This window comes from Cimex lectularius, unplaced genomic scaffold, assembly GCF_000648675.2.
Source record: "Cimex lectularius strain Harlan isolate CLEC.00 unplaced genomic scaffold, Clec_2.1 scaffold125, whole genome shotgun sequence".
In the NCBI taxonomy this organism is placed as follows: domain Eukaryota; kingdom Metazoa; phylum Arthropoda; class Insecta; order Hemiptera; family Cimicidae; genus Cimex; species Cimex lectularius.
Genome location: NW_019392662.1, coordinates 40,895 through 57,574, shown reverse-complemented (window position 1 = coordinate 57,574; position 16,680 = coordinate 40,895). Strand labels below are relative to the sequence as shown.

At 34.8% G+C, this 16,680-nt stretch overlaps 1 protein-coding gene across 1 annotated transcript; it reads right to left on the bottom strand.

The window, feature by feature from the left end:
* Positions 1 to 2,373: 2,373 nt before the first annotated feature.
* Positions 2,374 to 16,039, bottom strand: LOC106668705. The gene is made up of 4 exons (XM_014397680.2): positions 15,850 to 16,039; positions 6,746 to 6,967; positions 4,535 to 4,847; positions 2,374 to 2,753 (listed from the first exon to the last, which is right to left on the bottom strand). The coding sequence occupies exons 1-4, from the start codon at positions 15,889 to 15,891 to the stop codon at positions 2,446 to 2,448; spliced, it is 885 nt and encodes a 294-aa protein (XP_014253166.1). The 5' UTR covers positions 15,892 to 16,039; the 3' UTR covers positions 2,374 to 2,445.
* Positions 16,040 to 16,680: the final 641 nt, after the last annotated feature.

The following is a 16,680-nucleotide window of genomic DNA, read 5'->3' as shown; positions in this document are numbered from 1 at the left end:
TAATGACAGATTTTATTGCCAACCATAATGGCGTGTACTTAATACATATGTCAAAAAGTAAACTTCCATCTGTCTCCTGTAAAATTTTCTTTTGTTGAGTTTTGAGTTGAGTCAATTTTCTTACAGATGAGCGATATACAGGAAGTACTTTTATAAGTAGGTGAAATATCCTTAATTTGCATAATATTGTGAATAGTAAGTTTGGGTGGTTTTGTGAAGTAATATTGAGTACATTACAATTAATTAAGGTTTTTAGTCAAGATGAAAAAAAGTTACTGGCACAAGAGGGATTCGAACCCACGACCTTCGGCTAGATACGCCGCTGCTCTACCACCTGAGCTATCGTGATCTCGATCCATTTTTTTTCATCTCGACTAAAAACCTTAATTAATTGTAATGTATTAATTGGTCAAGCAGACCATGAAATTAGTGAATGGAAATATTGAGTACCTTCAAACACACCGGAGTTATTTAATTTGATTTATATTTGCAATGTGATATATGGAATATTGGCTACCCACTGACCTGTCGAACCAATTATGTTAAATTAGTGAATGCACGATTTTTATTGTGTGTGAATGTATTTATTGGCATGACTGAAGGGAGAGTGTCGAGGTGAAAATCACTCCAAACTGTTGGTTCAGGCTGTACATAATTTTACCTTTTTATTTATTTATTTTTTTTTTTCACTTTTTGTTAATGATGATTTACCCACAGATTTGTTGTTTCTTGTGTTCGACAGGGTGATAAACCTATAGATTAATCTTTTCTTTCTCTCCACCCTCCACTGCTGCGGTGGTAGCAGCTCAGGTGGTAGAGCAGCAGCGTAAGTAAAAATTTTCTTTTTTTTGTTATCTTAATGCATTCTCTTCATGATATTACAAGTTAGAATTAATATTACCAGTGAATATGGCAAAAAGTCAAATTGTGCTTGACAGACCAAAACTGACTAATCTACAGATTCAAAAATTAAGGAGAATTCACTAGTTTTCGTGGTCCGCTTGACCAATTAATATCTTTCAATTAATTAAGGTTTTTTGTTGAGATAAAAAAGTCAGTGCCACGAGCAGGATTCGAACCCACGATCTTCGGCTAGACACGCCGCTGCTCTACCACTTAAGCTATCGTGACCTCGATCCACTAACTTCCCATCTTAACCCCACCTTTTGAATTTTCCCTCCTTTTTTAGTGGATCGAGGTCACGATAGCTCAAGTGGTAGAGCAGCGGCGTATCTAGCCGAAGATCGTGGGTTCGAATCCTGCTCGTGGCACTGACTTTTTTATCTCAACTAAAAACATTAATTAATTGAAAGATATTAAGGAGAATGCTAGAAGCCTGTTGAAGTGCTTAGACAGTTATAATGTATTATACTTATGTATTATAAACAGTGAGATGCTATTTAAAAAAAAAATCTAGTACAGTGAACAAACAAGTTATTCTGAATAATGAACATTATTGATGCTAGACTATTCCCTGCTCCCCAAAAAAATTGGCGCCCTTTGAGATTCTGATTTCTTTTTTAATTTGACAATGTTTTGGTCATATTTTTGGTTTTACTACTTTAAAAATGATTTAATAGTAATAATTAAATGGAAAGCCTTTTTGTCACCAATTGTGAGGCAAAACCACTTAATTGCTAATTTGATTTAAAATCTCCACAATGTAAATCATCTACAAGGGCATATAACACTTTAAAAATGCCTTTATTCACTATTGTGTTGGTGGTACAAAACAAAACTATTTGAAAATGCCCTATAATCGGCGAGCAAATTGCCCTTGCCATTGTTGAGGATCGTTGAGGATGAAAGAAATCAGGTCACACTGGGAGAGTTAGATTTGCTTCAAACGATGGTTGTTGGAATTCAGTGGTATGAGGAGATTACAAGGTGTACTCAGAGACCTGGATCAGGATGACCAATTTATCAGATTTCATACTATGAAAAAAGAAAGACTTTGAACTGTGCGGGATGTGTCTGTTAGCACTGAAACGCAGAAGGCCAGCAACAGGTTCAGCACTTACCAGAGACCATCGTTGGGAGTTTGCAAGGGACACGTCGGTACATTGGGACCAGATGCAAAAGAGGAATGTGGGTACGTTGGACAAACTGTAATGAAGAAATTTTGTTGTAAGACGAGTCCGAGTTATTCTCTCCATTCACCAGACAGATGTCTTTAAGTTTATCAAGCAGTTGTAGAGCTCTACACGGACAGAGAGGGTCATTTGGAGGTGGTTCAGTGTTTTTTTTGTTTTTTTTTTTGGTGGAGAAGAAAAAGAATCAGGATGATTGTGGGAATACTGCTGTAAAATTTATATTATGTTATTTGCATGATTTTATTAGACCTTTTTATTTTACATTTTGTAAATTGTCAAGTTCGAAAATTTTCTATTATTATCCGATATAAAACATAAAAATACAACCATAAATATATATAAAAATTAAACATTAAGTTTTCTCGCTGAGCCTCTTCCAGGCAAAATGCGGCGTCGGAGTGATGTAGAAAGATGAAGTGTGCCTGAGTGGTGACTGCTTGAAGTCTGGCACCTGGCCCATTGCGGACCTGGTCATTGCAACATGTTCGCCACGGGTGAGCATCCGGTCGACCACTTCCGCTTCTGCAAGGACGTCCAGCTCTGATGTGCTCCTTGGTGGCATGTCACCATAAACAGCCCAATTTTTCTTCGGGTCCTTTATCCTTATCTGGACGCTGCTGATCCCACCGTTCTCACTCTTAGCATGACCGGGGGGCGTTTCTGTAAATTAACTCGGTTAAAAAGACCTTAAAAATTCCTTTAGATGATAAATAATTTAGGTCTCTTCTTGCTGAACAAACTTTAAATAACACTATAATTGTGTTCTCTAAGTAAAATAACTCCTATCTTACAAGATGGCTTAATGTCCAAATACCTTTTGTGGAAGAGGGGACTTTACAATACTTCTTTCAATTTAATCTCAATTTAAAAGCCATGGGCTGTGTTAGGATTTGAACTCAAACTGCTAGTATGGCAAATACAAGTCGGATGCCCTAACCTCTCGACCATCTAAATGGAATAAATAAAAACCCTTCCTAGTCTACAATCATGCCATCCACCTAGGACAAGAAGCTAAATCTTATCAGTTTTAACCCTGCAAGAAGTAAAGCTACAAAAGTAGTTCTCGACCAAAATCGGAAATGGAATGGTCACCCCAAGAGAACCCATGACAGTACTAAAGTCACAATAGATTTTGAAATCTAGAAACTGGGTTACTAGAGATACAAATAATAGAAATATACACAAGGGAGTTTTATTTATTATTTATTTAGACTAATAATTAACAAATTATCAATGTTAACTACTAGAGGAGACAATAGAGCATATGACACAATACCACAATAGCATGGAAAATTGTGTTGTTTATACATATTATGTTTTGAAAATTTATCCATAACCAGATCTTCCTCCATAAATTTCCATAATAAGACAACATGATTGCTTTGTATCCAATTTGACTTTATTCAGTCTTGTTGTTTAAAGTCATTTACTCGCTCTGTATGTTTAGTTTTTCTGCCTCAGATCATTTTATATACAAATTCATGTTTAACTTGTGCTTCATGCATTGACAATTTACCAGGTAGAATAAAGTATCTGTTTTTTGCCAGTCAGTCTATGATTTTTCTATAAAACAAGTTCAATTCTTTCTCATACCTCACTTATTTCAAGAATAATAAAATGTAAGATGAAATAGGCTATGTCCTTGTTTTACAAAACGAACATCCAATGAAATGAAATTCTAAGTTGATACTTAAGATTATTCACAATGAATTTAGGCATTTTAATCAAGTTCAATTTTTTCCAATATATAAACCTTATTCTTAACCATCTATATTAATAATAATAATAAAAATAAATAAATGTGCAGTTATACACCTGCAGCGGGGCAATTTTAAAACATCTTTAAAAACTTTTCAATTAATTAAGGTTATGATTGAAATAAAAAAGTCAGTGTCATGAGCGGGATTCAAACCCATGACCCTCGGCTTAATACGCCACTGCTCTACCACTTGAGCTATTGTGACTTCAATCCACTCGGACACCAACTTCCCATCTCAATCCCAACATTTTGCATTTTCCGTCTTTTTTGCCATTTTTCAAAAAGTTGGATTCAGGTCAATATTGACCATTGGAACTGCATACACATGAATTGATTGAGCATCTTAGCTGTTGCATAGTGGAAGAAGCAACATCAGAGAACAGAATTTTTCTGCTTCAAGAGAAAGAAAACTGGAGTTGAATTTCAATATCTGTTAATAGCATTTTTGTATTAAAAATAATGTAAATCAGATTTATTTGAAATAGGTAAAGGTACAACTGGCAAGTTGCAATTTTTAAAATCAAATATGTCCTTATGTCATGGGCGCAAAAGTTCAAATGGACTAAAAGATAAAAACAACAATTCTGCAAGCCTATTTGAACATCTTACCTTGAAAAATGTAAAAGTCAGTACCCCATGTTTTTTTAAATACATTTTTTAGCAAAAGAAGAAATTAAATCACCTTTAGGTTGTTCTTCTCTTTGATGTTCCACGGTCGGTTGTTCAACCGTCGCGACTTCTTCTTCTTTCTTCTCCTCTTGTTTCGGTATGACGACGATGTCTCGTTTCGACCTAGCCGGCAGCTTCTTTGGCCTCTCTTTCCTTGCGCACTTTGTCCCCGCGTCCGTCAGGAAGAGAACACCGCCGATCAACGCCAGTACGGCGAGTACGATGGTGTTGTCGTACAACTGGTCAGGAACGTCGTCGATCGATGATACCAGAATGCCTCCGGAACCGGCCATCATCAAAAAACCGATCACCATCATCATTGACTCCTAAAAACGTTTAATAAATTTTAGGGTTGTTTTCATTTATCTTAACATATATCCTCGCTGGTTTCGGTTGTCTGTCAGGATCTGGCAAGGCAGCCCATACTCCATATTCAATCATTCAAAAGTACCAACAAAGATGCAATTTACTATTTATAAAAGGGACCCAATTAAACAGAAAACAACACCACACATCCCAACACTGATGATGGCGAGAAGCCTAAATGCGTCTAATAGAACAAAAGAGCCCAGGATTGGTAAATCAAAACGGCAATGTAAAGATCTCAATTAAAAAAGAAAAATTCACAATAAAGGTCCAGCTGGGGTATGTAAATAATTAATTTCCTTAATTAATTATAAAACAGAGTTCGGTTAAAAAATAAACGGGAAGTAAATAGTGAATGGAATAAAAAAAGTCCCTGTTAAACCGGCTTTCGTCAATTGGAAACATGACAACCTAAGGGAAAAGACAAAAGACACCATTGTTAGAAAGATTTAGATGATGATGATGATGATATTGAAACAATACATATTCTTAATTTATTGACCAATAATGTTGAGACATTATCTTCCTTACATTTAATTTTTTTCCTCCCGCAAATTCTATTCAGAAGAATTTTGAATTATAATATCCAATAACAACAACAATTGCTAAACTTTTTTGTTTAATAGAAACTAAATATGATGCTAGGTTGATCAGACTTTAATTTCGGGTTTTTATATTTCGTCTAGATGCTTTCATGTAAGGCAAAGCCAGCTTCATAAAATAATGGGAAATAACAAGATTTTAAACAACTAAGTAGTTAAAATTTTATTCGAGTGAATGTATTTTTTTAGCGTGAATGTTGTAGTACTTTTTTTGCTGTTTTTGTGATGTAATATCGAGTACCTACAAACACACCAAATTTATTTAATTTTATTTATATTTGCAGGGTGACAGATTGTAATCACTGGCTTAATTCCTAAACCCTGGCAACTATCAAATTGGGTGAATGTATTTAATTGCGTGAGTGGTTAAGAGTGTATGGATACGGTCTGTTTAGAATATCGAGTGCCCACTGACCTGTTAAATAAATTAGGATAGTGAATGCAAGATTTTTACTTGTATGAATGTATTTATTAGCGTGAATGGAGGAAGGTTGTTAAGGTGAAAATCACTCGAAACCGGCTTAGGCTGTACATAACTTTACCGTGGTTTAAGGGGTGGGGGTCTGAGCAGTATATCAAGAAATTTTGTGCTCTTCCAAGCTTCGGTTAGATAATCCTTTAAATAGCATGAATATGTATTTTAATTGACTTAGTACATTTTAATCACGTGTGGAAGGGTTAAACGATAAAAAGGGTAATAAAACCAATGCGATATAAAAAAACGTGAGGAGTCGGCAAAAACATTTTCAAACCATCTAGCCTTGCGACTCATTTATATAATAAATACGAGATATCATACACAATTTGATGATTACTTTAGTCAATTGTACATCTTCAAATTTAGGAAATAACAGTTATAGCATATAACTATGTGAAATACATGGTTACTTCAATGGAAGGTGAATTAAATATGCATCAGTGACTCACAAAAAATAATTGTTGCTTTGTGAGTTAATTATAATCAAAAACAATAAAAGAACAAAGTTCACATAGGAATGTGTATTTTTTTAGTGACCGGTTGTTTAATAATTTGTTGGATTCATAAGGAGCGGTCAAGAATGAGGTAGATAGAAAAACTCCTTTTTTCATTTTTTTTGCCGACGTTTCGACCTTTATTTGGGCCATCTTCAAGGCATAAAGTGGTGTCATATTGGTGTTATGTGGAATAATTGTGCTCCTCACGAATCCAACAAATTATTGTACATAGATTATGCTTCAAAATTTCTGAGTTGTTCTAAATGGAAAAAATCACTTACTGATTTGGTCTTGGGGTCGCCCAAGACGTGTCCGACAAGCTGGCACAGGCATATTATCAAAAATCCTCCGAACGTGATGTCCATAAAAATGGACGTGAGTGAGGTGGCGTGCGTGTAGCTGGCACCGGTCCACTCTCGGGACTGCTTCTGCAGAAAATGGTTCACCCTGTCCGCTTCCCATGTCGTCATCACTTTGAAGATTAGAGCCACTGTGCAAATAGCCTGAAAAAGTAAATTGTACCGCTTTTAAAACTCATGGCATGACATGAATTCTGTCAGGGTCTTTTGATCCTGTCCCTCTACAGGAAAGAAAGCAGTAGGACCCTCTTTGGAAATATCTGAGCCCGATTAAAACGAATTTATTTAATTAATGATACACACACAATATTAAATATAGACACAATGTTAATACAGATCTAAAATTTTGCTTATAAAAGACCCAAAATATAATAAACTATACTTGACAGCATGTGCATAACCCATAGATCTTTAGTGTATGGGCATTGCCAACCAGTAAAAGTTGCAATTTTTTTAAGTTTTAGGGCCGGCAAACTATACTGGTCATCTCCAGCCCTCTCCCTTTGCTGAGTTAAGTATACAACAGCAATTGAATCATTATCATAACCACACTAAGGGAAAAGGTCATCCCATGTCTCTGTCAGCCTTCCGAATTTTCCCACGTAAACGGATGGGAACCCAATGACAATCGGAATTATAAGAAAGAAAAAAGCCCTCTTCTCTGTCGTGGTAATTAATTAGTCCGCGCTTTACCTTCACTTTCTATTTCGTATATATGCACGGTTTAAAGGTTTCCCGAGCTTGTGAAAAGGAAAGGCCGTCAATTATCTCTAATCTGATCGGGGTTCGGACCCGGTTCACTTTAGGTACCAAGTGAACTCTTTTTATGGGATAGTTTATAGTAATTTTATCTGATTTTCAGATCAGCTTTTCTCCTATGAGATGAGAATTCAAAAGCTACCTAGTTTAATAGTGCATTAATGACTTCCTCCTGGCAAACACCGTCTAGTTTTTTTTACTTGAATAAATAAGAGTTTTTCGCTTGTGAACTGTGCTGATTATCATGTGCAACTCAATAATTCATAAATTTAATATGAACAATTTATCTGTAGTTTGTGAGAGGGAACATATTGTTGCCACTTCATTGTCTTCTCAATAATTCAAACTGAAAATCCAACTGTCAAAAAGGATACACTGGCAAAAAGTGCTCATAAGGTCGGAGAGCAAAGCAACCGCTAAAGCATTGCAGTATGTAAAAAAAATCACATAAAAATTAGTCAATGAATGCATCCAAAATCTGGGGGAAAATAACAACCTGATGATATCTTGGGGTATCAGGACACAAGGGAATTTTGGGTAACGAAAAAGCAGAAACACAGGCCAGTGGAGGATCTACATGACCAGGCTCTGAACCAATTCTTGTTACACAGGATCCTCCATCATTGAACGGATCCAAAAAGACCAAAGGAGAAGTGGATAAACTCTAGATGTGCTAGTCACCAAGGCTGGCAAACTCACTGGTACAGTTAGGTAGGGGTAAACTCAGAGGAGTGATAGCACTATATACATGTCACAAGCATCTGAGAAAACAACTACACCACATGAGTGTATTCAATGATCATCCCATTTATAGATTGTGCAAAGAGTAAGAAGAAACATCCACCCATATCATCTTCGAATATGAAGCTCAATGGAGGCATAACCTGGAATACATAGAAAACCCAGGGAAAGGAACAGAAGCAACGACATAACCTAATATTCCTTAAAAGAAGGTCGAGTCGATTGCACTGAACTTTTTGCCTTGTACATTAGTACATCTAGCCATTCCTGTTCATGGGTCCGTGGACAGTCCACAGCCCGACCACGCCGAGACGGAAGGCCTCTCCTCCGTAAAGGCCCTTCTACCCTTCTTTTACCAAACCAACAACCACAGATTGTTCCAGATGGATACGCTGAACTTAGGAACAAGGAAAGTACAAGCTTAAGGAACAACCTCCCACTTCTTATTATCCTTTTCATCATCATCCCCATCATCAGCATCCACCTTTCAAGCTTTCTATGAGTCACAAACAAAGATCCCAGTTTTTCTTTCAAATGTATATAATTTATCATTTGACTCTACTTCAAAGTCTGGCTGAAAATTAAACGGAGTTTATATCGTTGAAATTGAACAAAATGTGGTTCTGAAGTTCATTAACTTTGATAAAAATAAAATAAATATTTTCCACCTATGCCGTGCATTCAAATCTCATAAGCCCAAGGGAATTGACCGTACTGAATAAAAATTTATAAAGATTGTTTTGGGTGTTTATCGATCTGAAGCAAATTAAGTTTGTGTGATAAGATCTTAGAGGTCATATGGAGCCAAAACAACTTTTACCAAAACAACCGTCATCAGGGCCTGTTTATGAGTGTGGAATATACCACCAAAAACTCGGTACAGCCCAAAAAGTTGTTTTTTCTCTACATGACCTTTAAATATCTTATCACCCAAACTTAAAAATTTATAAATTAAGTAAACCGTTCAATTCTCCCTTATTTCACAATAGAACATAACGTTTTATCCTACCCAATTTGAAAATAAATTATTCACAAGATGGATTCTCAGAAAAGAATGGGAAAGAGGAACAAATTAAGCGTTTTAATTACTTCTCATTCGCACGAGATAATTGGAAATGACGAAATGAGAAAAAAAACAAATAATTAATACGGAAAAAGGAACAATCCCGTACAAAAGAAACTGGGTGAGCGTTATTTTTTAACTATTAATCCATTTATAATCTAATTGACCAAATTAGTTATTTCAATTAATTGTTCTTTTTATGTAAGGTCTTGGTTGAGATGAAAAAGTTAGTGTACGAGCGGGATTCGAACCCACGACCTTCGGCTGGTTATTTTTAACTTTTCGATAATTCTTATCGCCTAAAAAAACCAACAACGAAAATTAGAAATAAATGATTGGTTAACTTGTCTAATACAAATTCTTAATATATTTATAGTATTTTGTAATAGTTTAATACACACATATATTGCAGATGTAATAAAAAATTTGGACACAGGGCGGGCGATTCGAACGCAGCGATACACAGCTCCCATAAAAATTAGAACCCTCAATGAAAAATTATTATTTTGTTCCTAGAAAACCACCTTGTTAAATCAAATATAAAATAAGTGAATAATAGTTTAATAATGACTAAAGCAGAAATGGACTAATTAAAATAATTAACTTCTGACCAAGGGTATGTAATTTTTTGTTTTTAAAAATAATAATCAATAATTGACCAGTTTCGCATGGGAACTTATGACTAATACTGGAAACCCAAACAACTGATAAATTAGTTACCAACTTCCGTGATATGAAACTTCAAAATACAAGGTGAAACCTAGACATAAGTAAACACTTACGCAATTGTTTTTCCTAAAAATTCTAAACTTTGTTAAACTAGATTTAATTCTTTTAAAATAATAATAATATAATTTTATTAGGTACCTAAATCTTTTAGAATTTAAAAATCTCTTCTCTTTGTTATTGTTGTCCTTCTTTTTCTTTTTATAGATGAACTATTTCTGTTTTATAGGCTTTGTTTTGAAAGTGTTTTTTTTTAAATATACATGTATACATATGTTCTTTAAAATGGCACAGGATCGCCGAAAAAAGTCAAAAAATCGTAATTTTATTACAAAAACTTCTAAACTTGGAAATAAGACCTCCAAAAAAGTAAATTTTCATCTATATGTATTTAGAAGCTATAATTGACCGTGTTAATTATGTAAATTAATTGTATTTTTAATTATTCAGAAATCGTGAGATGCGGTCTGGTGTGATGTAGGTTTCAGGAAAACATTTTCTTTATAGTGCCAACGTTTCGATCTTTATTGAGATCATCTTCAGGGCCTTTGTACGTTTAATCTAAGGTCTTGGTTGGATGAGAAAGCAAGTGTCACGAGCCGGATTCGAACTCACGACCTTCGGCTAGCCTTTTACATAAATACATATATGTTCTTGAAAATGGCACAGGATCGCACAGGAATTTTAAAAAAATCGTAATTTTACTTTAAAAAAAACTTCTAAACTTTAAAATAAGGCCTTCAAAAAAGAAAATATTCATCTATAAATATCTATCTTTAAATCTAAAGAAATTCAACATAAAACATACAAAATATAAATCAATTGAAAGTATTTTATTTATTTTTTAAAACAAAAATAAACTTTTATTGTAAAAGAATGAAAATTAAATCAGATCATATCGTAGGAATTGACACATTAAATTCATGAACTAACGGCAACAAATCAACTATTTTTAAAAGTTTCATTAAACTTTTTCATGACTATCTTCAAAATTGTATCTTGTACATTTTCATTGCACAACCCTGCGACATTTGAGCAGAGCTATGTCGAGATTTTTGCTCATGTTGGCAAATGTTTGCATGAAACCATTTTCATTTTCTTCTAATATATTTTCACAATAAAATTTCAGACTCTTGTTTAAGTCCGAATGTTGAGTTATGTCCAGCTCACCGATAAGCGAGTTCATTTGGCCATCTTCAGTGATGAGCGGGATGACATGGAGCTGACCCGTTGCCTTAAGCGGCCCATAGACGGTCAATATTATTGTACAATATAGATTGCACAATAATTTGACGATTGCCCCTTAACGTTCAATAATATTGTTCAAAATTTTGTTTGTGGAAAGAACTGTACCACTTGTTGATACTTCACAAACTGACTCGTATTGCGCAATAATGCCAACAGACGGTGCAATATTTTCCAGATTGTACAATATATTTTCAACTTTTCGTCAATCATGCAATGTATTGCACAAACTTTCAATATCGTCTACACACGATCAATTAAATTGCACAACCCAAAATATTGTGCAATAATATTGATCGTCTATGGGCCGCTTAGGAGCTGGCTCGGACATAATTGTCCATTTTTTTACGAGGGTTCGCAATAGCAAAGGCAACCCTCAGGGTGCCGGTGTTTTTGAAAAAAAAAAAAGTCCATTTGTAAGTGTGTCGGATTCGAATGCAAGGCTGCTGGATTCGAACCCGCGACAGCGATAAGCGCCGTGTCAACGCCTAAACCGTTGCGGCCACCGAAACCAATCGTCCATTTTTTGCAGATTTTCTCTAAAGAATCTAAAGAAAGCAATACACAAAAAAATTATATGATGTAAATTATATGATAAAATTTGTCATCATAGTTCCATTGGTTAGAGCAGCGGCGTAATGAGCCGAAGTTCGTGGGTTCGAATCCCGCTCGTGACGCTAACCTTTTCATCTCAACCAACACCTCAGATTAAAGGTAGAAATAATTTAAATCTTATATAAACACTGAAAAAAGACCATTCTGTCAAATTGATAAATCAAGAGTAAAAAAGTTGTTTTATGACTAAACCGTTAGTGTTATTAAACCATTTTTACATCTCCATAACGAATAGTAATTTTTTAATTCAAAATTCTTTGGAAAATGCGCGCTACATGCAAACGACTGCTTTAAAACGCTTTCTCTTCTTATCTTCAGCTTAAAGATAAACGGCTGCCATTGAGACGCTTTTGTATAAGTATGTCACTGTTTAGCATAAGTTGTTTGTTATTTATTCTATACGTATAGCTCTGTTTTCGCAACACGAAATAAAACTGCTGCAAACCTGGTTAGATAAATAAATAAATAAAATTAAATAAATCTCTTGAGGTTCCAATAAATGCTTAGAGAAGTTAGGCAGATATCTGTTGTGTTTTGCGGTTTCCCAAAAAATCTATCCTATCACAGCTTTTAAAGATTCTATTTACCTTTAGATACTTATAATTATATTTTTGATAACAATGGTAAAGGTCACGGGTTGGAATGCAGGACCGATGGATTCGAACCTGACGTACAATGGTGTGGTATGGTATAAAGATACTAGGAAGCGGGGTTTATGCTCCCCAGGCACTGCAGTCTTCTGGCTTTTTCCTAGTTCCTTAGTTCAATGCAATAGACTCAATTCTTCTTCTTAGAAGTATAGGTGTCATTGACTGCTGCTGCTACAATTTCAATCCCTAGGTTTTTTCTAAATGTTAGGTTATGTCTTCATTGAGAAGTTGCTTCACATTCGAAGATATCGGTTGCTGGTTCTTCCTCCTCATTACATAATCTGCAAATGGGATCATCGTTATATATGCCCATGTTATGTAGATGTTTTCTCAGATGCCAGTGACCGGTTAGTATAGTAGTCCTACCACTCCTCTGAGTATATCCCTGTTCAATTGCAGCAGTGATTTTGCCAGTCTTGGTTAGGGTTGTCGCTGCTAGAGTTTATCCGCTTTTCCTATTGTTTTGTTTAGATCCATTCTTCAATGGATGATTCTATGTTTGCTTTTGTTATCCCAAGTATAGGTTCGGGGCCTATGTATAGATTTGCACATCCTCCTCTGGCCAGTCTGTCTGCTTGCTCGTTACGCCAAATTCCTCTGTGCCCTGGCATCCAAGATATCATCAGGTTGTTGTGTCTCCCCAGGTTTTGGAGATTTTTGATGCATTCACTGACTAATTTTGATGTGATTTTTTTACATGCTAATGCTTTGAAGGCTGCTTAGGCTATCAAATCTTACAAGGATTTTTTCGCCAGTGTAACCACTTTTAAAGATTTTCCTAGGAGCGTTGATGGCATGTACTGCTTGAAAGACCGAAGTGTACTTCCATAATGAGTTTGATTGCTCATGTTTTGGGACTGTACAGAAAATGCCCGATCCTTCATTTGTTTTGGGGCCATCTGTATATTGAACCTACATACAATGGTATGGTAATAAAGATACTGGGAAGCGGGATTTGTGCTCCCCAGGCACTGCAGTCTTCTGGCCTATTGTACCTTCCTAGTTCCTACGTTCAGGATAATTGTATCTGATGCTCTCCTGTGTTCTTCCTCTCCTTTACAGTCGGTTAAGACTATAGGTTGTTGTAAAGAATGTTCCGGGATCATATAGTCAGTCCCAATTTCTAAGAATGGGTGTCTGATTCTGTTAATTATGGTTGGTTTGGAGCCTAAACGAGCTTTTCCTAGCATCTCCTTGTATAAATGTTTCCAGTGGAGGTAGGTTTAGTAGATTTTCTAGAGCACAAACAAATGGGCTTTTTTCGAAAAGACAGACACCCCTCGGGTTGGTAAGTCCTTTGTAACAAAAACCTGGATGTCCGTTTACGAATCGTTCCTTCCACAGTTTACGCGTTTGAGCAGTTGAAACAACCCGCGAGTCAAGATGGTTAAGGATAGACCCAATAAGTTCAGGCATGAAATGTTTAACTTAACATTTAAAATGTGTGTGTGTTATGGATGTAAAAGCGAAATTTAAATTTACAGAAGAAAAGTTGGTAAAACATTTATCACCTAGATTGATAGATATTCATATTTTTAACTGATAAATTTTTAACTATACTTCTGTACTTACTTTCCTTTTTGAACTTATTATGGACAACTTGGCTAACAGAAGTGAAGAGTGTAATTGTTTATTCGTATCATTTTTTATTCATCTGTTGTTTTATTCCTCTTTTCTATCTATGTTTTTATTATAATTTACATAAAGCACATCCTACTACTACTATGGTAAAGTTGTTAGCTGGTGGCTACCTGGTTTCGAATTCGAGAATGTTCGAACCAAAATCGTTTTGTAAGCGTTAAACGATGAAAAATATAACGTAGTAGTTGACAAAAATTAAACAAACGAAAAGCAGGAAAAACATTTCCTCTCGCATTGGTATTCGTTTTGGAAATGGTGTCAAGGTAAAATAAAGGCCTGCAAGACTTCAGCTCCAGCTAAAAATTACAAATGGAATCAAGAAATTTCTGATCCAACTTATTCACTCGGATTTAAAAAAAAGGAACGTATACTCAATAGTATTTAAATGAAAGATAACTATTACTTACTTAAGGTACTTAACGGCAATTTCTCAAAAAATGGCTTCCATAAATAAATCTGTCCTAATTAAGTCAAATAAATATGGCATTCAGAAGCATTAGAAATAACGCAGAAAGTTCCGAATGGGGAAAAAGCATATAATATTACATATAGCTTAAAATCCGCATTTATCCGGAGAACTTAAAAAATATGAAAAATGGCAAAAAGGAGGGAAAATTCAAAAGGTGGAGTTGAGATGGGAAGTTAGTGTCAGAGTGGATCGAAGTCACGATAGCTCAAGTGGTAGAGCAGCGGCGTATCTAGCCGAAGATCGTGGGTTCGAATCCCGCTCGTGACACTGACTTTTATCTCAACTAAAAACCTTAATTAATTGAACTATATTAATTGGTCAAGCGGACCACTAAAACTAGTGAATTTAAAAAATATGTGTTGTACCTATTATTTATTTATCGACTTATTTAACAATTTATTGAACACTTATTTTTTAAGCATTTGTTTTTATACAATAAATATATTCTAGATATCTAATCTAGCAAAATTGCATCCCTACTAAGCTAGAAATATATANCCTTGCATAAATTATTCAGAAATCGTGAGATGCGGTCTGGTGTGACGTAGGTTTCAGAAAAACATTTTCTTTATCGTGCCAACGTTTCGATCTTTATTGAGAACACCTTCAGGGCCTGGGATTAAAAAATGTTTAAATTTAACAAATAACATGTAGGATGGGAAAAAAGTGAATTTATACAATGCAAAATATATTTTTTATATTCATTCAAGTATTTCTACTCACTCAAAGTTTTTGTTTTCTGTGTAATTGTGCCATTCACTAATCACCACACCTTTACATAAAGATTAATTAATTGAAAGATGTTATTTGGTCAATCGGACCACGAAATCTAATGAATTAATTAATAATTTAAAAATTTAACAAACATGAACATTTATTAGCAAATGTAAAACTATGGTTTCAAATAAAATGAAATTAAATATTGATATCAAATAGCAAATGACCTGTGGATTCTACACGTAGATTATAGATTTGGCTTCACTTTTGATTGTTTTAAATACATAATTATAATTACATTATTACGATATATAATTAAGACAATCCATTAGATAAAAAAATTGCCTTCAGGTTTTATTTTCTAATTTATCTATCACAAATGTACGAAGAGTGTACTTACGACTTGAACACCTTTAAGAAAGGCTTTGTTGTCACATGGCATTTTAATGAAAAAAAATTATCCTCCCAATGCCAAAATCACAAGAAATCCTCGCAGGTAGCACAGTTTAACAAAGTTTTCCACGTAGCGTTGGCATCAGTATCACCATAACTGTCACTTTTCACAGACACGACTGCGTTACCGGCTGGGTAGCGACTCACGCCGCCTTTTTATCTCCTAGCCTTCTCACGGTTTCTCCCTCCTGCGAAGTCTCTGAATTAAAGAGGAAAAAAAATATTCCGTGTTTCCTGATTCCTTTTTTCCTTCACCCGGAGGTTAGGATTCCCAAATTAAATCCAAAATCTTCCCTTTGAAAAGTTGTGTTTTTAAACAATTTGTCCTTATCACGAATCTCTTTCTTAGGAGTTAAACTGGCAGTATTACTTCTGCCTAGTAGAAAATCTAATAAATAACAAATTTCTTCTTTTTTGTCACACTTATGTTACATGTAATAATTAAAAATTCTTTAAATAGTCAAAAAGGTTTAAAAAAATTAAAAAACCCTCAACAAATTTACGACCTGTTGCATTATTTGAACTTCCTTCTTGAAATGCTTTGACAAAGAATTATTTAAAACAACATATTTTTAAAAATTATACAGTGTCTTCAGTTTAGAGAATTCAATATTATTAATCAACCGGGTCCAAAAGTAAGTTAGCTTTATGTTTCTATCCATCAGCCTTCTTCAATGTACTAAAGCATCAGAAGACATTTAAAGCGATTAACCCTTCCTAGATACTTATAAAATCATTCCCTCTCACCAATTCAGCTTCCTTCTACATCATTCTACGA